General features: G+C 43.2%; 1 protein-coding gene and 1 long non-coding RNA gene across 7 annotated transcripts in view; both read left to right on the top strand.

The window, feature by feature from the left end:
- Positions 1-1,827, top strand: part of ATL2 (atlastin GTPase 2) — a 60,362-nt gene extending 58,535 nt beyond the window's left edge. For 3 of the 5 annotated variants that reach the window (XM_023251943.2, XM_023251946.2, XM_045054683.1), the window contains one exon: positions 86-789. In XM_023251943.2, coding sequence (XP_023107711.1) covers positions 86-193 — 108 coding nt within the window. In that variant the 3' untranslated portion in view covers positions 194-789. Of the gene's footprint in view, positions 1-85 lie in introns of all 5 variants that reach the window. The other 2 variants (XM_023251945.2, XM_045054682.1) reach the window with 2 other exon arrangements.
- A 22,738-nt stretch (positions 1,828-24,565) lies between these two features.
- The window catches only part of LOC123384548, a 40,181-nt gene continuing 37,675 nt past the window's right edge, over positions 24,566-27,071 (top strand). For both annotated transcript variants that reach the window (XR_006595809.1, XR_006595810.1), the window contains exons 1-2: positions 24,566-24,720; positions 25,563-25,787. This is a non-coding gene — a long non-coding RNA (uncharacterized LOC123384548). The remainder of the gene's footprint in view (positions 24,721-25,562; positions 25,788-27,071) is intronic.

The following is a 27,071-nucleotide window of genomic DNA, read 5'->3' on the forward strand; positions in this document are numbered from 1 at the left end:
CACAGTCGCAGATTCTTGTAGTCTTAAACGCTTTAACTTCAAGGCGCTCTGAGTCATTGTCCTAACGAGTCACTCCATGTTTTAGGTGTTTTCCAAACTGTTTGAAGTTACTAGACGTCGAATGGTCCGTCGTGCTCTTTCATCAGCACAGCGACAGAGACTGTCATCCAACAATAACAAGAAGAAAAATTAGACAGTATTTTTAACTTTTTTCTCTATCTGAAGTTGTTCACCCTTAAACATGTAGGACAATAAGCAGGACCGTCTGGGCCGGTCTGCATAAATGCTGTATACTTACCAGATTTGATGCTGCATAGAGGGTATGGAATCGCACGTCCATCTCATAGGAATTGTAAATGGTTTGAGTAGGAGGAAAGTAATTTTTGTTGCATTATAAGATGTCTAACTGCATTATTTGTAGCATCATAGCTTTTTTGGGGAGAAGCATCTTTTTTATTTCCCACATTCCTGGTTATTTTCTTCATTGCTTTGAATTGAATTTTTATATCTATTTTTCTATGTACCTCTTTTTTTACCTCATGTTTTTATTTGTTTTGCACATCTCTCATACCACAGGTATTGAAGCCCCTGGGTGATAATTTGATGGAGGAAAACATAAGGCAGTCTGTCACAAACTCTATCAAAGCAGGCCTGACTGACCAGGTGTCTCATCATGCCAGATTAAAGACAGACTGACAGTTCATCTCCTCATGGACTCCACTCTCCCTTTTTTTCATGCTTGCTGTACAATGAGAACTCAAATAAAAATAAACCAAAGTTTACAATCAACTGTAGAAGTAGTTTAGTATAACTGGCTTCACAGATGGCTGCCACAGAGTGTGAAAATTGTTTGTTGGTTTTAAGCATTCTGTTCTTGGCTCCTAAGACATGGAGATTGGCTGAGGAGCATTAGTTTATCATGCACATTTGTGCCATGTTTCTTTCTTTCTTTCTTCCTTTCTTTTTTTTTTTTTTCCTTTTTACTTAATCTAATGTTAATGAAATTTGTCTTATGTAAAAGGATATTTCAGGGAAATATTTTAAGAAATCTATTTAGAGTCTCTTTAACACCAGTGTCCCATTGAAATTTTAATTTCTAGTGAAGTTATGAATCACTGTATCACGAATCAGATCGGGATGACAATGAAGCCTTTATTGAGCCACTACATTAAAAGTATATATTGCTTTACTGCCTTCAATACCAGTATTACATAAATGCATGTGTCAGAAGTCTCACAGAAATTACATGACAACTCTTGTAGCTAAGAAAGTGATTCTGAGGTGTACATTTGTCTTGCCTTTTTAAATTTATAAACCTGCCCTAAAAGGAGATGCATATCTGGGAAACTGAACTGTCTTTATTCAGTTTAGCCTTCGTGTACATAAAATATGCCATTAATTTTATTGGGGGAGAAATTCCATCCAAAAATGTTGCCTACAGCTATGAGTTCAGAGTGTCTGTACAGTGTGTAGCTTTTATTTTCTAAAACCACAGATAGGGCATGTATATGAATTATAAATATATAAATACGATTTTGTATTAAAAGTTTTGTAGTTTATGGCAAAATCTGGTTCTGTGGTAGGCTAAGTGCAGTCCCTGTGAAGGAATGTTTGTGGCTCATGTCAGTGTGTGAATGCATAGACAATTTGAAGTTTTTGATATATTTGTGATATTTATCTTCCTTGAGCACTGCAGTCTCCCCCCCCAACCCCCCCAAGGGAATTCAGTGGGAATGTTTATCGTGACTTTGTCCTCTGTTGCATTTTAAAGTTATTTCCTGTAATTTATTTTCAGTACATAATTAAAAATTTGTTGTATATATAAAATGAAACTTGTGATTCTTTTTTAAGGAATCCTTCAAGTATGTATTCCATTACATAAACCATATTTGTTTATACTGAAAAGAGCATGAGCAGGAAACACCCAAGTGAGAGCTCTAAGGTATTGTACCCAAAGCTAAGCTTGTAAAACTCACTTTTCTTTGTCTGTCTCTGTTAGGGAAAACTGAACTGTGATTAGCCTAGGTGTAGCTGGGGATTTGTTCATTTCTTTTCTCCCTCTTTCTCTCTTTCTCCCTTTCTCTTTCTCTTTCTTTCTTTTTCTTTCTTTTTCTTTCTTTCTCTTTCTTTTCTTTCTTTCTTTCTTTCTTTCTTTCTTTCTTTCTTTCTTTCTTTCTTTCCTTCCTTCCTTCCTTCCTTCCTTCCTTTTTCTTTTTCTTTTTCTTTTTCTTTTTTCTTTTTCTTTTTCTTTTTCTTTTTCTTTTTCTTTTTCTTTTTCTTTTTCTTTTTCTTTCTTTCTTTCTTTCTTTCTTTCTTTCTTTCTTTCTTTCTTTCTTTCTTTCTTTCTTTCTTTCTTTCTTTCTTTCCTTCCTTCCTTCCTTCCTTCCTTCCTTCCTCCCTCCCTCCCTCCCTCCCTCCCTCCCTCCCTCCCTCCCTCCCTCCCTCCCTTCCTTTCTTTTCTTGTTACATGTAAGGCTAACATTTTTGCAATTCTTTTGTAGCCTTCTTTATAAACACCTATTAAAGTACCTATTTTGGTTGTTAAGTGAAGAAAATTCAGATGTTGAGTTGCATGCCTGAAAGCTCTAAATTTACTTTGGTTGATATATCTCCCCCCACCCCCCTTTTCAAATCCTGATTTTATATGGCTTGTATTTGTTTCCATCTGTATTAAATTGCTACTGACTCATCTGTTCTTCTTAAAACATAATGAATCCACCTGAAAAGTCTTTTTATTTCTTCTAACATCCTGTTTTATGAATGCTGTGGACTGTTTTTATGAATGAAAAAAAATAAAAGGTTTGTTGTATAATAGCAATTCTTCTGAAATTAAAGGCACACAAATTCACTTAAAAAAAACAAAACAAAAAGAGTTGTGAAATCTACACCATGGATTTGTTAGTTTTTCTTGTTGGAGAATGTGTTTTCCACAAAGAAGATACAATTCTATAAAGGATTCCAAGAAAAAACACTTCGGTGTCAGCTGGAAGACTGTGAAAATCACTATTAAGGAGCAATAAAAGGGATTAAAGACAAATTCAAAGCTATTGGCTGAAATAACTTGAGTGTTAGTATGTTTTCTGTGGTACAATTTTGTAGTAACCCACGTAATAAGGTAGGTTTTTAAAAAATACTTAATGACAAGTGATTTCCTGGTTAAGACCCAAGTAATTTTGTGGAGCGGACAGTCGTTTACAACCTACCGAGTCTGCCTTACACATTTCTCCTGAAGATAGCTAGCCGGTCGGTCTTCCTCACTTGCCTGAACATACTCTATCTGTGAACTTGAATAGCAGTGTTTCGTTGGTGAGCGTTGTGTTTTCAGCAAACTCCGACCTGGACTTGCTTTAGTTGTTTTATTTCCGGAATGGGGCAGACCAGGGGCTTCATCTTGCTGGAGATGGGAGTGCTGTTGGTGTCAGTAACGTTTCATTATTATGGGATCAAAAAAGAAAAGGTTTGTCCTTGACTTGGTTAAAAACCTGTTAAAAATATATACCGTCAAGGGTCAGAAAACACTGCGATGCTGCTGTTGTTAGTGGTGCCCTGTATAGATATTCGAAATGGCCCTTCACAAAGTTTTTTAAAGCACTTGCGTGAACTGGCTCTTTGATCGGCCGTGAATCTGCTAACGGAGGTTGCTTGTGTCTGATCTCCACACTATTAGGCTTCATTCGTGGTCTGAATTCCCAAACTTTGGTCAGAATGCACCTGTGCACCTAAGTGTTTTACCATTCCCATCACAGTTGCGGGATTATGATAAAAACCAGCCTAGAGAGCTGTCAGCTGTGCGGCTGGCAGCCGGCGCTTACCAGTCTCGCAGGGTTTGCTAACCAAATGGCTGGCTGTCTTGGATTCATTCCGTCTGGAGCCTCTGTCACAGAACTTTGGGGAGCCTTCCAGTGGGCTCCTGGGCAAACAAAGCTAAAGTAGAGCTGAACCAAGCAGGAGAGAGAATTGCTACTTTCTCCACCCAAGTCTTAGATCCTAGGGATTTATCCCGTTTCAAATTTGGGGTTTTTGCTGGAGTTTAGGTTGAGGAACTGATCTACCCTTGACATCCTTCAGTACAACTGAACAAGTCCTGTATGTTCTTTTAGATTTGTGACTTTCTGGCTTCTTTGGAGCCAAAGCTAGCAGTTGGCCAGGTCAAAAGTGCCCAAAGATAAATGCAAGCAGGTTAAGAAGAGGGGGTCACAGCCTTTGTATAATCCAGTGAAGCACTTCCACGTATGTTCGCACTTTTCATCCAACAGTCCTGTGAGGAAGCTAGGAAACCACGTTATCACAAAAGCGTCTGGGGGCACTTTAGGCTTGCAAACCAGGATGCTAGCACACGCCTCCAGGGTTTCAATCCTTCAGAAGTTTCAGACCCAGAGAGTAATGTTCCTAACTCAAGAAGAAAGCTCTGTCTTGGTGGCATTCTGTGAAGCACCAAAAGGTGGAGGAAACATGATTTTATTATACTGAAACAAGGTGGAAATCACCTGTAATATCACTCTTAAAAGACACGAAGCAAGAGGTGAAATTGTCCTGTTCTTTTGATCGTGCACCTCAAAGGTAACTTCCTGGGTGTGCTATTGAAATCATCCCCATGCTTATCGACACATCTGTAGGCGCGTAAAGTATACTCTTGATTTTTATTTTACACAAAAATAGAATGACCCCGTATGTGATTTTCTGCGCCCTTAGAACACATTTTCCTAAGCCACTAAGTAATTCTTTAATGCTCACATGATTGCTTTGATTCTTCTGAGGGTCGAAGGGGTTTTGAGGAGAGAACATCAGACCTTGGATTGCTGCTGTGGCTTTCTTATTTTTTACGCGTTTTCCCCACCACAGGATTGGTGAGAGAACCCAATAAGAACATGTGAAGGGTGTCTGGGAAGCACATACAAGAATAGAAAATGTGCACTCTCAGTTTTTCTTGTTCTAAGGCTCCATGTGCTGCCTTCATTTGGCCAGGAGTCAGATAAACTACTTCCTGAAGCTTGGCCATCACTAATTTTGTGTGTGTGTGGGGGGGGGGGGGGGGGGAAGGGCTCATTTGGGCCTTCGTGTATACTTCCCAGTCACAAAACATGAAGACTACCAAAAAAAACTTGGAAGAATACTTGCCTTTCAATTCCAGGAAGAGGAGCTAGACCTTGGAGTTAAAACTTTGACCCCAGCACCCCTGCTTTCCACTTGTGAATTTGGGTAAGCGCTTTGGAACAGCCTTGCCTTGGCTGCTTTGTCTATAAAATGGAGAGAATGCCTATCCCTCAGGGTTGCTCTCAGGATGGGGTGAGAACCTATTTTGAATCCTTTTTATGGCGATGATGTTCGAGAAAAATGCATCTGTCTTCCCAATCCTACCTACTTTTAATTTTCTACCTTCTGCTTCCTGAAGAGAAAAACAGGATAAATCTTAGAAGGTGATGGTCATTGCTATCTTGTCTATAAAAAAAAATGCAGTGTCAGTAAGTCCCCAACTAGTTTAAGCTCCCTGGAAAGAATAAATCGATACTTTATGCATTCTTTAATCTTTCACATTCTCCACTATTCTTGTGCATGGCAAACGCACGGAATATTTTAACACGCGTTGGACTGGTCCACTTCATCCCCTCCGCTCACCTCCCATACTTGTACCATCTACTGTAAATGAACCAGGTTGTCGTTTGGCAACTGTGGACTCCTAAATATCCATGTGTTTTCTCCTCTTGGCCTCAAAATGCTAAGGAACATGATTATTAACTAAAAAATACCTGGTAAAATAATTTTGGCGAAGGGTGAGTGTGGTCTACCCTTAACAGATCTGGAGTATCTTTAGAACTTTAGTTATACTGATTTGATCTGATGCATCTTAAGTATCTGCTCTTTTAAGTTGTTCCAAAATTTGGTTCATAAGCCTGTGCAGTAAGGAGTTAAGAGTTGTTCTTACATTTATCGTGTCTCTCTAAGAATGTTGATGTTGCTTAGAATGCTTAGGATTCCTGGGAGGACTGAAGCCCTTACAAGAGGCTAAACAGCAACAACAACAAAACCCAAAACCAAAAAATCAACCAACCAAATGAAAAATCCAAAACCCCCCAAACTAATACATTTAACATCTAAATACCACCAGTGCTGGGGTAATGACTTTGGGGTGGGTCCTCTTTACCTTCATGGCAGGGGTGGGGCAGAGAGAGGGAACGAAAGAATCCCGAGTAGGCCCACACCCAGTTCAGAGCCGAAATAGGGCTCCATCTCAAGACTGTGGGGCTCGATCTCAGGACCGTTGAGATCCTGACCTGGGCCAAAATCAAGAGTGGGATGCCCGACTGACAGTCACCCTGGCGCCCCATCCTTCGTTTTGATAGAGGAGTCCTCTTGAGTCTCAAAGACGTTGTCTGTGTTTACCAAGGGGGTGCGTTCCGGGATCGGAAGCCAGGCCTGGCTTTAGAGTCCAGAGAGCCAAGTACTTGCCCACCTTATCACAACGAGAAGCACGCATCGTCCTCCACGGGCAGAGGAAGGAAGTGGAAAAAAGATCAACAAGGAGGAACACAGCCGGGCTCCAGTGCAGGTGAGGCGGGTGTGGGAACGGTGGATGTGGCCCCGGGAGAGAACTGTAAACACAGACGGTCAAGATTGCTGAGGGCCCACGTGGGCGGACTTGGCGGTTAGATGTTGAGGATACCCGAACCACTCTTCCAGACTTGGAAGACATCAGTTAAGCGGCAGTTTTAATAGCCTTAGGGTAGTTTCTCAAAGTATGGTTTTATTTATTTTCTTAATCAGAATTGCCTGGAGTGTCTGTTTCACATACGCACCCCTGACCCCCCTCACACAGTGGGTAATGAATTTAAATCTGTATTTCTAATAGGCTTCTTAGATCATTCTGATGCCTACTGAAGCTTAAGATCCAGTATCAGAGCAGTGTCGTGTTAGAGGAGTAGTTGGATTATAGATCGCTCCTGCAGTTTTTATACTGACTAGGACAGCTTTCTGCAGAGACGTGAAATGATGTTCTTGTATTCGGTTGTTTAGCTGAGAGGCTGGTGGAGAAGTGGAGAAGGACATGTTGACCAGAGGTGGAAAGTGTACTCCTCTCCCATAGGAAGGTGGATCTCATCTCTCCCAAGTTACAGACCCATTCTTTACCTCAGCCCTTCTTTCAGCATTGCCACTGTGCCTCGCGGGCTTTGGACTGAATCTCTCTTTTAAGATACTTTCCTTGGGTAACAAGCTAGGTACTGCTATCATTGCGGTCTTCTTATTTCATTAGGGAAATGTTCGAGATTGATGAGACTTTTCATAGTGTTGTTTGTTTTTTCATCCGCCTTTGAATGCAAGGAAAAGAGCCCCAGGGCTAAATCCCCCAATGTCCATAAATCAGCAGAGAGATTACCTCTATCAAAGTATAATCTTCAGAAAATCAGACATGACTCATACAGGTACATAATGAATTTTTGTCAAATTTATTTGCCTCCTTAATGAGGAAATCGTTAAGGTGGCGAAGCTGGTTCAAAGCATTGGAGCAACGGGAGTTATGTAGGCCACCGGGAAGGGTTTGGAAACCAGTATGCCGAGGGATCTGAGCTCCTCAGAGTAAGTAGCAAAGATCAGCGAGTCTCAGACTTTGTGGTCTTAGGACCCCTTTACAGGCTTAAAGGACCCCAAATGGTCTGTCAATATTTACTTTGCAAATTAAAACAAAAGTTTAAATATTTATTAATTTAAAAATAAACCCATCATACGCTAACATTTTTTAAATGAAAATAAATAAAAATAGCTCCATATATATATATATATATATGAAAAATAGCTCCATATATATGTGTGTGTGTGTGTGTGTGTGTGTGTGTGTGTGTAGGCATTCTTTTACATGTTTGCAAATAGAACACTTTAACTGGCTTAGAGGACAGCTGGATTCTCATATCAGCCTCCACATTCATATGTTACAATATGTTGTTTTGGTTGAAGTATATGAAGAAAATCTGGCCTCACATGGTTTTGCAGTTGGAAAAGGAGGACCTTTTAGAATCCCCAAAGTACATGCTGGGGACTCCCAGGGGTCTTTGGATTACATTTTGAGAACCACTGCCCAACATTAAGAAATACCCTTGGCAGGTATGTTAGACAATGCCCCTGTATGAATTTGCAAGGACATGCTGTACTGTCTTATGCTTTCTTTCCAAGTTGGGGATAGTTTTTCTTAATACTTTGAAGCCCACGTCTTGTTCCTGCCACTAGGAACAGGTTGGGCCAGACAGACCAAATTCCACTTGTAAACAGTAGGAATTGGAAGTGCTTGTAAACCCATTTCTTTAAACAATCTGCCCCCGCTCCCCAAAAATCATTTTTTCCCCATCAGTAAAAAAATGTGTGCAAGAGATTTTGAAAATATGAAGTACTTTGAACTTGTCAGAGATGAACACCGATACCTTTTTTAAGGCCTTCCAGTCTGTTATCTGTGTTAGCGTGTCAAAGTCCGTCCCGTTTCATTTGGTACCGTGCTCTACGTAATGCCTTTTTGAAACTGCATTCTCCATTTAATATATCATGAGTCGTTTTTCATGAGAGTAGATCATATTCTAAGTTTTTTTTTTAATGGCTACATTTTATTTTTGTTACGCTTTATCTAGTTTTGTAACATTGCATATTTTGACATTTTCATGGTCGGTGTGTTAATAACAGCCATGGATGACCTTGTACCTGCAATCTTGTGCTGGTCTCTGCTAGTAACCAGGAGATGGGCACAAACTCCTGGAATTAGAAAATCCCTGCCCTCTAGAAGTCTCGTAGCAACTTACGTCTTCCCCAGCGGTACCTGAGACTACGGTCTCAGCGCCAGTGGCTCCGGGCCAACCCCATCAGGCCTCACTACGCGTCTCCCCCATTCGACATCAGAAAATGAAGTCATTTATCTTCACGTTGCTTCACATATCAATTGAGCCAGTGGTTCTCAGCTCTGTGTATTAGTATCACCGCACCCCTGGAGCTTGTGACCCCTTGTCCTAAAAGTTCCCTCCCCCAGGTGGTTTTATTGTGCAGGTAGGACGGAGAACCACCACGTGCTCTTACCCCAACCTTACCTTTCCCTGCCTTCCTGCCCCTTTCTTCGCACTCTGTATAATCCAGTGTCTGTTATTAATGAATTCGCCGAAAACTTTATCTCTGTGTGTGTTTTCTCTTCACGTCTCTCCAGAACTGAAACCTGGTTTCCTTTTCCACTCCCCAGCTCGATGTCTGCCACACAGACTGCTCGAGGCTGGTGTTCCCCACACCCTGTGATCTTCGGGTCCTAAAGGAGAGTTCCCTGTCCTTGCAGTCCACGGCTGACTTCAAATCTCTGTTGAACAACAACAAACGAAACAGCTTCTTCACAGTTGTCAGAATTTTCCACTCGTCACCCCAACGTACCATGGGCAACCTACCCACTATGCTGGCACTGTCCCCTTTTGTGGTCATTCTTGGCAACCTCACCTCCGATACGTGACTCCACCCATCCCACAATTGTTTTCAGTTCTCAGGATATCTCCTCCCCCTCCATCTCCACCCGTTCATAAGTCATAGCCTCCCACTGTAGAATTCCCCACCTCCCAAATCTAGAATTTTGACAGCAATCACTTGTCAGCCTTTCTCGGATTCCCTTTCAAGACATTCTCTGATCCTTTCAAATCTCTCTCCTCCTTTGGCCCTGCTTTCCGTACGTGTCATCCCGTGTCACCCCCTTCTCCCTCTCCATGGTGCAGTGGCCCAGCACTACACGCATTCCTTCATACACGTCCTTCGCCCCTTTGTGGCACCTGTACCTCTACTCTAGCAGCTGAATATTACTGGAGGAGATAACAGAAGGCTGCTGGCTAATGTTCCTTAAACTGCATTACCGCAGATCTGAAATGGGTACTCGGTCCTGCCCAACAACCTGACCACACTTCTCTGGTAAATTGAGGGGCTATTTTATACCTTCTTGCTCCTCAGATTATTAAAATCCTTTCTCTCCTCTACTTCTGCTCTGCTGACTTCACCTTACATCCCACAGAGAAAAAGCCATACAAGAAGACAATAATTTTATCTTGCCACGAATGATCTATGAGAGTGACTCTAAATGTGCCCAGATGATTCTGTATTTCTCTCTGTTACACAACGGATGGTGTCCCTGTTCATACCTGAGGTCTACTCTTTTCTATGTGCTCCAGAATCCATTTTCTTGAGGACTTTGATCCTGCAAATATCCTTTTTCTTTGCGTCTCTCTGCATCATCAAATTCTCTGCTACTGCATCATTTCTTTGGGCTTTCCAGACACTCCTTAATATCACCCAACTTCAAAAAAGCAAAACAAACAAACAAACAAAACCTTTCCCTTATCCTGTCCTTTCCCTTCTAGCTACAGTCCCTTTTTTTTTCTATACAGCAAAATTTTCTGAAAGATTTATATACACAGACTGCCTCTATTTTCTTACCTGAACTGACTCCAAGCTGGCTTGTCTCCACCAGTTTATGGGAACAGTTCTGATTAACATTACAAAAGATATCTTCAAAGCTAACGGTCAATCTAATATCAGAGTCTCTCAGTAGCAGTCGATATAGTTGATATAGTTGACTACACCCTCATTGAAACGCGTTCATGATTATTCCTCTTACCACACTCGTCAGTCTCCTATTTAGTGTCTTTTGCTGGATCCCATAACCACCATCTTTACACTGGTGACTGTTACATCTGTATCTCCCACCCGCACTCTGTACTGAACTACACCACACCTCCATTTGTATGTCCATGCCAATTTATGCCAAGAGTAGAACTACTGATTCTCCCCCCACGCCAACCTATACACTCGGAAGTGTTCTGTTTCAGTCAACATCTATGTATGAGTTCTCTTCGATTCTACCCTTTCTGTCATCTCCACATTCAACCTATCCTAGGCCCATTGGTTCTGTTTCAGAACATATCCTCAATCTGATTTCTTCTCTCCAGCTCCCCTGCTCCAACTCTGGTCATACACTGTCCTCCCTCTTCGGCTCAAACTGGTCTGTTCACCTTCTTACCGTCTGTTCTCCCCAAAGTGGTCAGAACCACTCTTACTCTAAAGAGAGAAATCAATCGTACTTTGCTGTTTCATTCTCCAGGGAGTTCCCCTTGCTGCTGAAATAAACCTCTGGCTCCTTACCATGGCAGAGAAGCTGGCCCTTGCATATCTCTGTGAGTTCATCTTTTTCCTCATTTCACTGTGCTCCCGCCACAGAAGTGACTCTACCCTTAATCACACGAAGACCATCTCAGGGCTTCGATGCTTGTTGTTTTATTCCACAGGAACGTTCTTTCACCAGATCTCCCTTCTCATCCTTCAGATCTCAACCCAAACATTAGTTACCTTCTCAGAGGCACCTCCTAACCACTGTTATCTCAGGAGCGCCATTGCTTGACCCTATTCTAGCATTTTCTCCTCAGTACCTGATGTCTTATTTGTTTGCGTATTAATAGGTCTTCCTATAGTAGTATGTTAGCTTCTAAAGGTTAGGGATTCTCTTTGTCCAACTGCCATGTTTCTAGCTCTTCGGAGAGTGCCTGGTTGAGTCAGAACACAATATTAACTACTTGAACTGTCTGTAAACACTTCTTTTAAAAGGTCTTTTAAAAATGTTTATTTTGAGAGAGAGAGAGAGTGCGAGCAGGGGAGGGGCAGAGAGAGAGGGAGAGAGAGAGAGAATCCCAAGCAGGTCATGTGGAGCCAATCCCAAGAACAAGATCCCATGAACCGCGAGATCATGACCTGAGCCAAAATCGAGAGTCAGACTCTCAACTGACTGAGCCACCGAGGTGCCCTGTAAACACTTTAAAAAAACCAAAAAACTATATATATATATATATATATATATATATATATATATATATATATATCTCCAGTATATATATATATATATATACAGTTAAGCTGTTTAAAGAGCTATTGGATGAAAGAATTGCAGATCTCTCTGCCACAGCAAATGGTCATGAAAACACCCTCATATCACAACCTTGGAAGGGTCTTGAGAAATAAATGGATAAACTTAATATTGAAAAGAACAGTTTTATATCAAGTATACTTAACTACACGTAGTTGGCAAATACCTTCGATGCTTAAAAAGATACTATACATACATTAAGCGAAACTCTCCCAAATCCTTCAAGGGCAATGTAGGTAGAATAGTGGAGAAAAGGCTTCAGGGAGGGGCAAGAAATGCAGGAGGCACCATGCATGCAGGTAAGCTTCACACTGGTTTGACTCCAGTAATATTTCCCAGGGAAGCTGACTCTCGTGTGTCGGCAAACAGCAGTTGTTGAGTAAATGTCAACGATGTTACTTCAGGGCTGTTTGTGGTGTCAATAGGTGCATTGACATTTTTTAATGTCACAATGTCATATCTTTCCTGTTTGAGGAGGTGTGGTGCTGGGCAGAGGAGATCAAATGAAGAGTTAATGTAAAAGTCCGTCAAGAGATGCTTAAAGACACGATTATGAAGATTTTCAAACATAAAGAAAGTAGAACAGTCGAATGAATTTCCATGTGCCTGTCATCCAGATTAGATAGTGACCAGCATATAGCCAGCCCGGTTTCATCTATGTGCTGCTACTCCTCCGTCCCCAGACTCCATTGTTTTCAAGGACGTGTCAGATATTCCATTATTTCAAGCATCTCAGTATGTATCTCTAAAACATCAGGACTTTCATTTTTGGCAACCTCAATACTCTTATTTTTTCTAAAAGAATAACAGTATCAAATAGCCAGTCGGCGTTCAAATTTTCCTAGTTATCTTATAAATATCTTCATGAGGCCAAAGTCCCTGGCCATCCACTACAAGAAGTTGAACTTACTTGTCATGGGCATTGCCCTAGTTGTGTGGCACAGGTTCTAGATAGATCTCGCAGATTTCCTCAAAAATTAAGGGTGATCCATTTACCTTGCCTCTTAATCCTTTAAGAATTGCACATCTAGGCTGAGTCACTGGGTTTCATTAATTCATCAGGGCATTTATTTTTATTTTTTATAATTTTTATTTTTTATTAGAGAGAGAGAGAGAGAGAGAGAGAGAGAGCAAACATGTGAGCAGGGGAGAGGGGCAAAGGGTATGAGAGAGAATCTTAAGCAGGCTCCATACTCAGTGACTCTGGGACCATGACCTGAGCCTGAATTCAAGTGTTGGACGCTCAATCAACTGAGTCACCCAGGCGCCCCAGCTCTTGGACAGTTTCTACATCACAGCCAATGGCACTTGATTATATTTCCTGTAGAACTGTTCTGCATATACTTATTTGCTGACTCCTCAATGAAACCTAAGCTTCTCCAGGGTAGGTATACTGATGTATCAAATGTCAAAGTCAGCCCTAGCATGACTTATTTCATATTCAATAAATCCACCTCCAACTAAAGATGATGCCTCTCTGTCTCATCCTTGCCTTCACTAATCCTTGAGAGACATATGGATAATCATTGGAAGGCTGGTAGAAACAGGGGTCCCTGGAGAAAAGGATGAAAGATAACACAAAGAACTTTATGATCTCAACTTGTTCTGCCATCTTGGAGAAAATCATATGTGTTCTTTTCTTTCGTTCTTTTTTTAATCTCACGGCTTTTAGTTCCTAAGCTCTCAAAGATTTATTTCTTGGCACTAACATTTAGAAAATCTACTTTTGGGGCGCCTGGGTGGCGCAGTCAGTTAAGCGTCCGACTTCAGCCAGGTCACGATCTCGCGGTCTGTGAGTTCGAGCCCCGCGTCAGGCTCTGGGCTGATGGCTCAGAGCCTGGAGCCTGTTTCGGATTCTGTGTCTCCCTCTCTCTCTGCCCCTCCCCCGTTCATGCTCTGTCTCTCTCTGTCCCAAAAATAAATAAATGTTGAAAATCTACTTTTATCCTGAAGCCTGAATATTCCAGTTTTATTATTTTGATCAGCCCAATGGAATTATTAGAGAGATAACACCAGCCATGTTGATTGCTACCAATTTATTTCAAACATTTGTGAAGGTAGAATCACAAAACATCTGCACTAGTTTTTTCCTTGGGCCAATATGCTCTTGGTATTATGCCTATGCAGAGGCTGTAAGCCCATCTTTCTTACCTGTATGTTTGCTCATTTGGCACGTATCTATTGAGTGCCTGGTGTATTCCACCTCTGCTACATGCTGGGAGCACAGTGCTGAACCACAGGCACAGCCCCTTTTGCCACAGCCTTTATATTCCGCAAGCACCCCCCAAATTTGGCCCCATCTCCTGCTGCTGTTAGGAAGTCCTGTCATTTATGTAGAGTACAGCAGGGGGCAGATGAAGGCCGCCTTTCACAATCGGTTGTGGCGTCCTAGCATTTCAGCTGTAGATTAGAATTGTGACTTCAGTTTTTGAAGGAAACTAGAGTCTGGTTTTGCATTTTGCTCATTGCTCCTCTGACTTTGGGTACCTCTGGTACGAAATTTGGGAAAAGGCGAAACATTCCATCTTTCAGAATCAGTATTTTTCTGGAATAGTCGTGAGAGAAGCTTGCTAAGGGAAGGAATTCTACTCTGGATGCTTTCAAAAATAAAGACTATTCAATGGGTTTAATATTAATTTAATGTTTTCTGTGGAGCTGAATTTTCATTTAGGTGTTTGCTCAGATTGAACTGTAGCTGCATTTTTATTTTTATTGTAGAGAATGGGTAAAGAAACCGTGATTCCCATTAGCTAATCTTGTTCTTATTTCAGCAACAGTAGCTCTCCATCCTCAGATTTTGACAGTGAATAAGAGGAAATTTTAGAAATGTAGAGAAAGCAAACTTGTGTGTATGTGAGTGCGTATGAGAGTGTGTGCATGCATGTTTTACATACTATTGTGACCTCAAGAATGATATCAGAGGGGCAGGGACAAAGAAAGGATCACGCATGTGGGGTGTTAAACTGGGGGCAAAGACCTCAAGAGAATATTCTAATTTTGGACTTCTTAATGCTATGCTAGATTTGCTGGGTGCTTTTAGGCAATCAGTATTTATCTGAGGTCTGAAGATAGATACTCATTTGAGGTATGAAGATAGATATTAGAGTTTCCTTTGAAAAGGAAAATCTGAGTCAGAGAGAGCAGAATCACCTGAGCAGACACCTTTTTTTCCTGTCCTCCTGTTCTGCTACTCCCTATGGGACAAACACAAGAAAATCGCACCAACTCTCCCTGGCTATGGCTCCCTAGAGAGGTAGTGGGGGAGTAGAAGGGGAGGGGGGGTAAGTCAATTTCTAGTGAATGTGAGAGTGAGTCACATCTCATATTCTGTGGAATTATTTATCTTCCCCACTAGACAGGAAGTTCTGTGGAACAGGGTCATGTTTATCCTGCTTGTCATTGACTTTCGTGTGCCCATGTCATTTTTCATATGCCAATACTTTAGGGGCATAAATAATAGTCTTCCCACTGACTTCATTAAAGAAAGACTAAAGAGATTAAGAAACATGGATAATCCCAGCCATGAGTTCTTTTTAAAATGTATGTGTAGGTGTGTGTGGGTGTGGGTGTGGGTGTGGGATTTCTAATCATCTGTCCCTGGTCCACCTATGAATATGATGGGAAATGCAGAGGAAATAAATAGGAGTAGCTACATAGACTCTGAAATGCCTTCCAATCTAGCCATCTAATAGTCTACATTCTTTGAATTAGAAGGGCCCTACTCTGACGCACCCAACTAATTTAGGATTCCACAGTGTCCCTAATGGAAGTCACTCATATTTTTTGGAACATTCACCATATCTTGAGGCAGCTATTCCACTACTAGACAGTTCTTGCTTCTTTTTTTGTGGGGGGGGAGGTGTTGGGGCAGATGTTTATAGAAATATGGAAAAATACAGGAAATAATATAATGACATGCATATGCCCACTGACTAAGAATTAACAAGCGCCAATGTTTTGTCCTTTTTTGCCTCAGCTATCCACCATTGGGAAATAACTTTCCATGGGTCTCTTACCTTTTTAAACATCTGCGAGTGGACTACTTGCCGCTCCTTATTCTGGACTATCTTGTATAGAGGTTTGTACTGTGAGCAACTATGAAAGGTATAATGATGTCCTTCAGAGTAAAGGGCAAGTTTCTTCCAACCTTGGAAGATAGACAGTGTGTCGCGTTCTGGAGCAAAGAGCAGGTATGCTTAATGCCCGTTATAAAACAATCAAGTTCCTTAAACTCAGGATTCCGCTCCTGTAATCCAACCACTGCACATCTGGTCCTCTTCACGCTGCCTGTGGGAATCAGGGCTTCAGAGATTGGCACACACATGCTGGTCTCTCGCTGCTGCTAGTGCTGCGAATAATAAACTGTGTTTTGGGTCACCTGGGTGGCTCATTTGGTTAAGCATCCAACTCTTGATATCAGCTCAGGTTATGATCTCACAGTTTGTGAGATTGAGCCCTGGGTCAGGCTCCGTGTGCTGACAGCATGGAGCCCACTTGGGATTCTCTCTCTTCCTCTCTCTCTCTCTCTCTCTGCTCCTCTCCCACTCATGCTGCATGCTCTCTCTCCCTCTTTCTCTCTCAAAATAAATAAATAAACTTAAAAGAATACTGTCTTGGGGCACCTGGGTGGCTCAGTCAGTTAAGTGCCCGACACTTGGTCTCAGCTCAGGTCATGATCTCACGGTTCGTGAGATCAAGCCCTGTGTTGTGTCCTGTGTGAACAGTGTGGAGCCTGCTTGGGATTCTGTCTCTGTCCCTGTCTCCCTCTCCCCAACCCTCTCTCTATCAAAATAAATAAATAAGTAGGTAAATAAATCTTTATTATTATTTTAATGTTTATTTTTGAGAGAGAGACAGACAGAGAGACAGAGAGGTAGTTTGAGAGCAGGGAAGGGGCAGAGAGCAGGAGACACAGAATCTGAAACAGGCTCCAGGCTCTGAGCTATGAGTACAGAGCCCGACACAGGGCTTGAACTCATTAACTGTGAGATCATGACCTGAGCTGAAGTTGGAAGCTTAACTGACTGAGCCACCCAGGTGCCTGTAAATAAATAAATGAATTAATAAATAAATATTTAAAACAAACAAACAAAATCCTGTCTTTTACATCTGATCCAGGAGTTTTGTGTCAGCATCTATTGAAACAGTGGTGGGTTATTTTTAAACTATCCTAGGCAATGAAAAAAGGTAGAAATAGTTCCCACAATAATATCAATATTAAAACTTGATAAAGGTAGAAAAAAGAAAACTAGACAAATTCACGTATGAATGTAAAGGCTAAAATACTAAAAAAAAAAAAAAATAGTAAGCAAAATTCAGTAGCCAATTATAAAAAGAATGAAAGGAAATTAAGTCAAGTTTATTTCAGGTATGTAAAGATAGTTGAAAACTTGGAAATTTATCAAAATAATTTCCTATTTAGGTGAAAAGGGAAAAAATCTTCTATAACTATAGTTGGTGAAAGGCATTTGATAAAATCTAGCAACAATTATTAATAAGAAACCCCATGTAAAATAAGGGTGGGATAAGACATTTTTAACATGATAATGACTATATCAAACTATGAAATAGTAAAGCTATTTTAAAATCAGGAACAAAATAAAATAAAATAAAATAAAATAAAATAAAATAAAATCAGGAACAAATAGCACTGAAAGCTTTTACCATTACTAAGTATATTTTGGAAGTTTTAACTAATGTAATATAGCAGTCAAATATGTAACATATTGGAGGGAAGCCAAATAAATTATTTCTCTTTTTTGCAGAAATATAAATATATATTCAGAATTTATGACATTAAAAACCTACTAGATGGGGCGCCTGGGTGGCGCAGTCGGTTAGGCGACCGACTTCAGCCAGGTCACGATCTCGCAGTCCGTGAGTTCGAGCCCCGCGTCAGGCTCTGGGCTGATGGCTCAGAGCCTGGAGCCTGTTTCTGATTCTGTGTCTCCCTCTCTCTCTGCCCCTCCCCCGTTCATGCTCTGTCTCTCTCTGTCCCAAAAATAAATAAACGTTGAAAAAACCTACTAGAATGAAAAGGAGAATTTGGTAAGGTGGCTGGATGTGATAAACATATAAAAAGGTCAGTAGCTTGTCTCTAAATAAGCATATCCAGTTAGAAATAAAAACTACAAAATACTTAGGAATGAATCTGATGCAATGGGTAAAAGACATATATTAAACAAACAAACAAACAAAAAACTACAAAATCATGTCCAGGGACATAAGGCAGGATTTAGAAATGGAGATACATACCAACATAAGATTTAATTTGCAATTTAAATATCAATCCTCGAGGCACTTGGGTGGCTCAGTCGGTTGAGCATCTGACTCCTGATCTTGGCTCAGGTCGTGATCTCACGGTTCGTAGGTTTGAACCTACATCGGGCTCTGTGCTGATGGCGCAAAGCCTGCTTGAGATTCTGTCTTGCCTTCTCTCTGCCCCTCACCTGCTTGTGTTCTCTTTCTCTCTCTCTCAAAATAAATAAGTAAACTTAAAAAAAGTCAATCTTTATTAATAATCCATATTAATATGCAAGTTTAATTCAAAACGTAATGGGATAAAAATTATTATTTTGAGTAGGTGGAGGGAGTTACACAAAAAGATATTAATGTTCCTGTGCAAGAGTAAATGTCTGAGAGGAACTGAGAAGGATGGCTTGCTTTAACAGGTAGTATAACTTGAAACAAAGTTACAACATTTAGACAGCCAGGAAATGGTGCTGAAATAGATCAATGGAAAGAAGAGAGTCAGGAGCAGACCCAGTGAATATGGAAACATAATGAATTCTAGACAGGACTTTCAATTCAGTGGGAGAAAGAAGATTAAAAAAAAAAATCAATTGCACCACATGGGTGTCCATTAAGACAAAATAATCTATACTTCTCATTCGCACCTTACTGAAAAATAAGTTCCAGATAGATTTATGATACAAATCTTAAAATGACATTAGAAAAAAGGCAATATTAATAAAAGTTTGGAGTTTCAGTGTTTTCCTATATTCTTGGCCCAAGACTGTCATGAAAACTAGATCAGGAGCGAGGACTCAATAACCAGCCAAAGTATTTCTCTTCACAGACGTTTAGATTACTAAGGCCCTGGGGAGGCCAATCTCAGAGAGGCAGTCTGTACCACGGAAAGATCAGGAAGTTGAGACAGACAGACAAGGGTCAGAATCTCAGTTGGGATCCATATTATAGGTGGGACTTTGGACAAGCTATTTAGTTTCCTTAAATCTCAGTTTTCTCCTCAGTGAAATGGGTATAATAACTTTAAGAGGTCATGCAAGGATTAAATTTTCCTCTGTCTTTAAAAAAAATTTTTTTTAATGTTTATGTATTCTTGAGAGAGAGAGACAGAGCATGAGCAGGGGAGGGGCAGAGAGAAAGGAAGACACAGAATCTGAAGCAGGCTCCAGGCTCTGAGCTGCCAGCACAGAGCCCGACACGGGGTTCAAACCCGTAAACTGCAAGATTAGGACCTGAAGTCAGACCCTTAGCCAAATGAGCCACCCAGGAGCCCCAAATTTTCTTCTGTCTTGTAAAGGGGCCTAGCTCAGTGCCTGACATATTTTTGGTATTCAGTAAATGCTCATTTCCTTCTTTGATTTTCAACTTCTATTTGAAAAGCATCAGATTTTGGATGTTTGTGAAGAGTGTCATTATAGTACTCTGTGAATAACAGCAAAACCAATATAGAGACCCCAGTTTCAATTCTTTTGGTTCGAGCTTTCTCTGGAAACCTGAGAATTTTTAATACTGGCAAACCAAATTGATGATTCTGCCTCTTACAAAAGAAAATTAATAAACATTAGCTCTTCTGAGGCAGACAAATCACAGGAAACAAAAGTTCCACAGTGTTTCATAATCTTAGGACAAACACCATCTGAGTTACTTACAGTTCCTGGATGAGGAATCTTTTCCTACGAGGATTCACTGGCCAGGCCCAAGTTGGCTATGTCTCCTCCTGGTTTTGTCGCTTTGCTCATACGATTTGTTTGCACTTTTGCCTATTATGAGCTTAGCCATCTCCTGATTTGGCGAATTCTCAGCCCTTAGAACCAGTCAGTCTCTACAGAGGATCCCGTGAGGCTTCCTGATCTGGCCACTAACTGTTGGCGTTCAACTCCAGCAATGACATGCCAGGATGAAGCTTAATTCTTTAGAATATTTTTTTTGGCTCGCTTATGGCTCAGCTTCCTCTGTTCATCAGGGAGAGGTATCTCTGAGGCTTCTCAGGGAGATACCACTCCTATCATCAACTTTGGGATTCAGGGTCTGTCCTGGGCCCCAGGAAAGCCCTCTGACCTATCCCTGATTCAGGCAAGCGCTCATGTCTTAGCCCTCATCGGTGTCTTTTTCTTTCTCTCTGTAGGTCAGTTTGTATCTGTTAATAAGAGACTATGTCTTGTTTGCTCAGTGTCTAAATAAAGATTATTTGGGTAAAAGGAACAGATATTCCAACCTCCATCCCACTCCTTGCTTAAACAGAGGGATTTATTATACAACGTCAAAGGAAAATCTCTTGGACATCCAAGCACAAGACAAAAAGTGCAGCCGGCCTGAAAACACAACTGGAATATTGGAACAGAGACTGCCCTCTCCAGTTGTAAGCCTCAGATAATCTTTCTCACCTCTATTTCTCCATCTCCTGTCTCTGGTGGCTTCTTGGACCAATACGGCTGCCCAGTCATGGCTCTACATAACACTTCTGTTCAATCACCTACTTTCATTTCATGATTTTTAAAATCTCTGTGACAGTCCAGAGACTGCAAGAGCCTGATTGGCAGCTTATCAGCCAATAGACTGACAGATCGGTCAGCCAATAGCTTGGTCCAATCAATTTTGAACAAAAGGCATGGTCGGGTAATGATCGGCTGTGGGCCAGAAGAGGTTTCTGAGAAGGGGGCTTGGTAGATCAGGTCAGCTCCCCAGGAACTAGCTTGATAGCATCCCTAGCCCTTCACAATGAAATAAGGCCCAGTAGTTTACAAAGTGCTTTTACATACACTATGTTAATTTTCTTGTTTGCTTGCTTAATGTATTCATTCAACATTTGATGACATGGCCTGTACCAAGAACAGGAGTAGGTACCACAGTACTAGGTTCCATGTTCCAATATGAGTATGTTGTCCTCCAGGCAGTTCTATTAGGAGTGGGGTTGCAGGATAAACAAATAAGCAGGGAATGTGATAGAAGGGCACTGATGGAGAAAGTTGGGTTGCGAGGGACAGTAAAGAAGTACATAAATTGTGCGTGGAAGTGAAGGGTACAAGTCAGGAAGATTATTCTGTAGCTTGATCATCTTTACACATCACAGAAATCTGGAGGTTGGCAAGGCAGGTAAAAATGTCACCTGATTTGACAGTTGAGATAACTAGGACTCAGAGGGGTTGAGTGATTTGCCTGACACCACATAGCACTGCAATCCAGGCTAGATCCAGATCTTCTGACTCCCGGTTCAGTGCTCACTCTTTTCGCCCGAATTCTACCCCCCCCCCGCCCCCCCCAATCCAGGCTTGTTCTGGCAAGGGATGTCTGACTCACAGACGGCAGGGGTGGGCAGTGGAGAAATCAGGCCGACCTTCACTGTGCCTCTAACAAGTCATACATTAGGAAGGATACAAAAGACATGGAAGACACTCTCTTTGCTCATAGGTCTTCTTCTGGTGTGGGCTTGGCAGTATTGGAAATCTCTACCCAAGCTAGGCCTGGATGTGCAGACCCTACTAGAGATAGCTGTTCTAAATTTTTTTTTTTTCAACGTTTATTTATTTTTGGGACAGAGAGAGACAGAGCATGAACGGGGGAGGGGCAGAGAAAGAGGGAGACACAGAATCAGAAGCAGGCTCCAGGCTCTGAGCCATCAGCCCAGAGCCCAACGTGGAGCTCGAACTCACGGACTGCGAGATCGTGACCTGGCTGAAGTCGGACACTTAACCGACTGCGCCACCCAGGCGCCCCTTTTTTTAAAAAAAATTTTTTTTTCAACGTTTATTTATTTTTGGGACAGAGAGAGACAGAGCATGAACGGGGGAGGGGCAGAGAAAGAGGGAGACACAGAATGGGAGACATAGAGATAGCTGTTCTAGGTAGATGATTAGCACGAATGGTGGTGGTGACATGAATTTGGTCTGGGAGGATCTTGGGAGGAAGTTAGGACAGGTGGAGGTTTCAACATCCCTCCTGTGACCCATCCACTTTTCTTATATTTGGCTTCCTTCTTGACCCACATCCCTCCTTTCTGCTGCCAAATAAGTGGTGAGGTCTATGTCGTGTGGACAAGAGTCACAAAAAGTCACATGCATTTTTCAGAATGTGCATTCATGCCCTTTCCCATTATTAGGAAAAATGCAGTTTCCTTGAGATTCACCTTACCACGTTTCTTGCTTTGGCTTTCTTTCTCTTGAAGTGTGGAGCCATCTGTCACATCTGTGATGGAGATGTAGAAAGCACTTCTTTACTTTAAGAAGATCAACACCGTGGATATGATAACCAATGGCAGCTGATACTGGGCCTTAGAGCTGGGGAGGCCATGGGACTGGTGGGGTCCAAAGAGAACACATGCCAAGCAGGAGGAGCTCTGCTTCTCTGCACCCATCTCTGCTGGGAAAGCATCATCAGCTCTTCCTATTTTTTTAAAGAGAAGCTAGGAATCTGAATTGAAAATTTTCAGGCCAAAACTGCCACACAATCTCTTAAAAATACAGCTAGAACAAACAAAATATGATTTGGTTTGACAGCAGGTGGGTTATAACTTCTGAGTTACTTGTTCTTTAAAAAATCCCTCCCAGGCACTCACATTCGGGTATTCTTTCTCAAAAACCATAACCTTAATCTATTCATGAGACAGTATCAGACAATCCCAATGGAGGGAATTCTATGAAACATCTGACCAGCACTCGTCAACATTGTCACAGTCATGATAAACAAGGAAAAGCAGACTGAACAAGTGTCACAGATCAGGGCAGACTAGGGACACATGATGACCAGATGCAGTCTAAGATCCTGGAATGTTAGTGGAAAAATTGGTGAAAATCTGAATAATGTCTGGAGTTTAGTTGATGGTATGTTAATTTCTTAATTTTGACAAATGCAGCATAATGAAAAATGGTAACATTTTTGAAAAGTGGGTGAAAGGTATATGGCAGCTCTCTGTACTACATTTGTAACTTTTTTGTAAATCTAAAATTATTCCAAAGTCAAAAGTTTATTCAAAAGAAAAAGTCCCTTCCAAGCTCGAGATAACCTTTGGTTGTTATGGTTCTGCAAATGAGGCTGGGTTTCCAATGTCAAAACACATGCTGTCCTATTGGTGTTCCTTCTTTCAACCTGTGAGTGCTTAGCACAGTGTTGCGCCTTACTGTCCTTTCCTTTTAGATCACACGGTTCCAAGACTCCTGAAACGGGCCTGCAGGTTAGCCGAGAAGCATACAGATGGTCTGGCAACTTTGCTATACAAGATGGCTTCTCTCTTCCTATTAGTAAGAGAAGGTCTACTTTGCAGTCATGCACACTGCCGCCCTCCCACTGGAACCGCCTTGCAATGGCTGGAGTCGGTTTGAAATTCACAGGCAGAGGCTTAGGTGCACTCCCAGCGCTGACATTTTGCCTGAAGATATGGAGGTTTGACCTGAAAGCCAGGCTGTGCAGCTGGATCATTTTCTATATGGCTCCTGGCTTGGTGTCGTAGGATCCAAGAAGACCCCCTCCTTTCTAAGACTACATTCCCAGAGTCAGGAAAATTGGCGAGGCAGACAGGGCTGAAGTGAGCTGTCAGGGTGAGGAAGGGGCCTGCATGGGAGTGAGAAACCCTTACAAATGTTTTCATCTTCCCGGAGGAGTTAAGTTTCTCTAAATTTGTGGTCCCTCCGACTCCACAGGAATTGTATCTTTCTGCAGTGTTCCCAGGCAATTATTCCTCCTCACAAAGCTGAGCCTCCGCTTTCAGGACCCAATCAAGTGGCCACAAATCAAAGATAGCTTGGACTCATTCCACTAATAGCATTGGAAAGCCATTAGCTGAAGTTGTTTGAAAAGGGAAGTGGCTCAGATATCTCTGGGCTCACAAGGAAAGCTTCTGTAATGTCAGATTATGGTTACCAAATGGCTTAGTGGACTGAGGCATCACATTTCTCATAATGAGAGGTTATTTATTGCACCACTGAACCAACACACTCTCCCTTGCTCACTTGCACAAGATAAGATGAAGAGCCCTTTCAAGTTGAATTAAGTTTAAAAGGAAAAGCAACACACATGCTCCCAGCTAATGGTGGGGTTTAGCTCCGGCTGTGTAGGGACGAAGTGTAGATGGCTCCCTCTGTGGGTGGTCGGAGGGGCTCTGCAAGGCTCTCCTTGCCCCAGTCTCTAACGCTTGCGGATGAACTCCCTCGGACCATTTCTTTTGGGTAAGGCACTGTTTCCAAGAAAGCCTTTGTCAAAATGTTAAAAACGTGTCCCATTCAACGTCCTCAACCTAACAGGAGCTCCTCTTTCTTAGGGGGAGCTTCCTCCTGCGCCCCTTCCCGTGGTTCCGACCAGCTGTCAATCCCAGCACTCCCCGCTCTCGCCCGCCCATGGAGGGGGCATGGGTCCCTCCCTCGGGGCACAGTGATTGGCTCAGGGATGGGCACATGACAGAGCTTGGGCCAATCAGAGGCCTCTCCTAGGAGTGATTTGAGGAGAGCTCAGAGAGGCAGCATTTTAACCCAAGAGGTTGGAGGGAGGGATCGGAAGCGAGGCTTCCAGAGAACCTGTTTTTGGTGGCTGGAAAAGCCGCATGTCCACTGGACAGAATGAAAGCATGTGAGGTAAAGAGAGAGGAGAGACAGAGGGAGGGCTCCTCATGGCATCGAGGCCCAATTCTAGCACGGGGAACCGAGATACGTGTCCGGATGCTCCAGTATCCTTCCAATAAAGCCCTTTTTAAATTAAGCTTGTTTGTACTGGGCTTCTACCACTCACGGGACGGAATACTCTGACTAACGCAGCCATCCATGTGCCCGTCTTCTACGGCTTTCCGTAAACATTTCTGCATGACGGGCAAGTGCAGGCTGCCTCCCCCTGACGCTGGGCCCCCAGGTGCCAGGTGCCTCTGCTGGTCAGGAGTGGAAGGCAGCAGAGGAAGGAAAGTAAAATGCAAACACGTTGGCCTCCTGGAAGTGAAGCGGAGGGCAGACATGTGGGCTCTTCTTTCTGGGGTTCTGGGAAGGGTCTTTGGAAGAAAGGGCTCTGCAGCCAAGGTAGTTGTGTGTGGGCGTCCGAGGCCTGGGAGCTCAGGCCGAGTGCGGAGGAGGGAGGGAAGCAGGACCCCTCCCACCCCCCCAGCCCAGGCTCCCCCCTGGACTCTCCCAGCGGCCCCCAGCCCTTCCCCAACCCTGCAGCCTCTTTACCGCCCCCCAGATAAGCCAGGAGGGAACCGGTCCGGACTGGTTGCGCCTCAGCTGGCCTTTCTGCTCTACCGTGCTCCACCCCGGGGTGGTCAGGAGGGGTGGTCAGGAGGGTCGGGCGGTGCGGTGTAGATCCCTGAGCCCGGGGGTCCCGGTGGCAGGTGCTCGGAGGCTGGTGGGAGGTGGGCTGGGGCCCAGGCCCAGGGTCCGGAGAAGCACGCGGGGGCGGAGAATAATGAACTCCTTCGTGACTCTCTCCGCAGGCTTTCAATTACAAATCATCCTGGCATTGGTTCAAAGTGCCCCAACAGCCCCTGGAGCCCTGCGGCTGGGCAGAGCGGCCCACGTGGCTTTTTCGATCTCCAGGGTGTGACAACGTCGCTGTGGCCTTGGCAGGGATGGAGGAGGGGCGCTGGGAACACGCTGGAAGACAGGCATCGTACTGAAATCAAATTTACCAGCACACGTATTCTTGGGTCTTTGCGCAGGTATGTTGACAGCGCTGAGCTGGCAGTGGGGTGGGGAGCGCTCCCTGACGCCAGGCCCTATGTGCCAGTCCCACACGAATCATTTGGACGTTGGGGGAGGCAGAGAAAAGTAAGTCATTATTCCTGAGTTCCAGGCAGTGGGCGAAGCAAACACTAGAGGAAGATAATATGCTACAATACAGGCTTTGCTCAGATCTTCCAGAACATTCCTCAGAGCAGAGAGGTAGGTGTAGTGGCCCAGCTGCGTGGAACTGTTCCTGCAGGGCAGTGGGAGAACCAGGCAGGAGGACTGACCTCCGAGTCCCGGGGAGAAAGCTCAGGAAGTGATGGGAGTCTGCAGTTTAGCGCCCAGGGGTCGATGGAATCTGATGGAAACAAAGGGTCTGTGGGAAGGGCGGGTCGTGAAGGAGTGGTGGGTGTCTGAAGGGGTGGTGGGATCCGGGAAAGGCGGATGGGAGGAGGTAGACCCTGAAACTACCCCACAGCACTGAAGCAGAGGCTGTGGTCTTTCATTGTGAAACCTGCGGCTGATGGCGGGAGGGAAGAACATTCCCTGAGAAGGCACGGAGGGCCTGAGAGCGGGGAGAGGGAGTGTTGGCTCCCGGCTGCAGGTGCCAGGCCCAGGGTCCCAATCTGCTCCAGCGCTCCACAGCTGGCGGTGGCCGGTGCCCAGATGTTTTGATTAGAAAGAAACACTTTTCAGGCAACCTGAAGAAGTCCCAGGAAATCTATCACTGGAAGAAAATATCCTTCTAGGGTTTTGATGTAGGTGGAGGGAATGCAGGGTGGAGTTCAAGCTCATGTTTGCACCGAAAGGAATGAAATGGTACATGGCGTCCTTTCAGACGTGGCTCGACTGTGTTTGGGAATGCCTTGGGCTCTAGGGTATAGGGGAGGGTAAAATTATCTCACTGTAATTTGAGAAAAAGCGTCTATTTTCTTATTCCTTGAAGAAGTAAAAATAAGGCATGTGTGTGCGTGCGCACGCTCGTGAACAGCGGGGGTGCTGGCTGGGCTACCCGAGGACAGGACATCTGATAAAAGGCTCTTGTTCTATGAGTTATTCAGTCAGTTGCTTTTGTCAAGTCTTTCAAAGTCAACATTTCCAAGCCTCACAGCAAGGACACCACCAGGGCTGTAGGAAAAGACATGCCATCTTTCCCGATTCTGTTCTCCTAGCACTCTCTTCTCCCCTCTGTGATGTCTTCTTAGGAGGGAAGAAATTGGTCAAAGGCTGGAAGGTTCAGGACACTGCATCAGGACCCCCTGTGCTCCCCTAAACTC

This window comes from Felis catus, chromosome A3, assembly GCF_018350175.1.
Source record: "Felis catus isolate Fca126 chromosome A3, F.catus_Fca126_mat1.0, whole genome shotgun sequence".
Lineage (NCBI taxonomy): Eukaryota > Metazoa > Chordata > Mammalia > Carnivora > Felidae > Felis > Felis catus.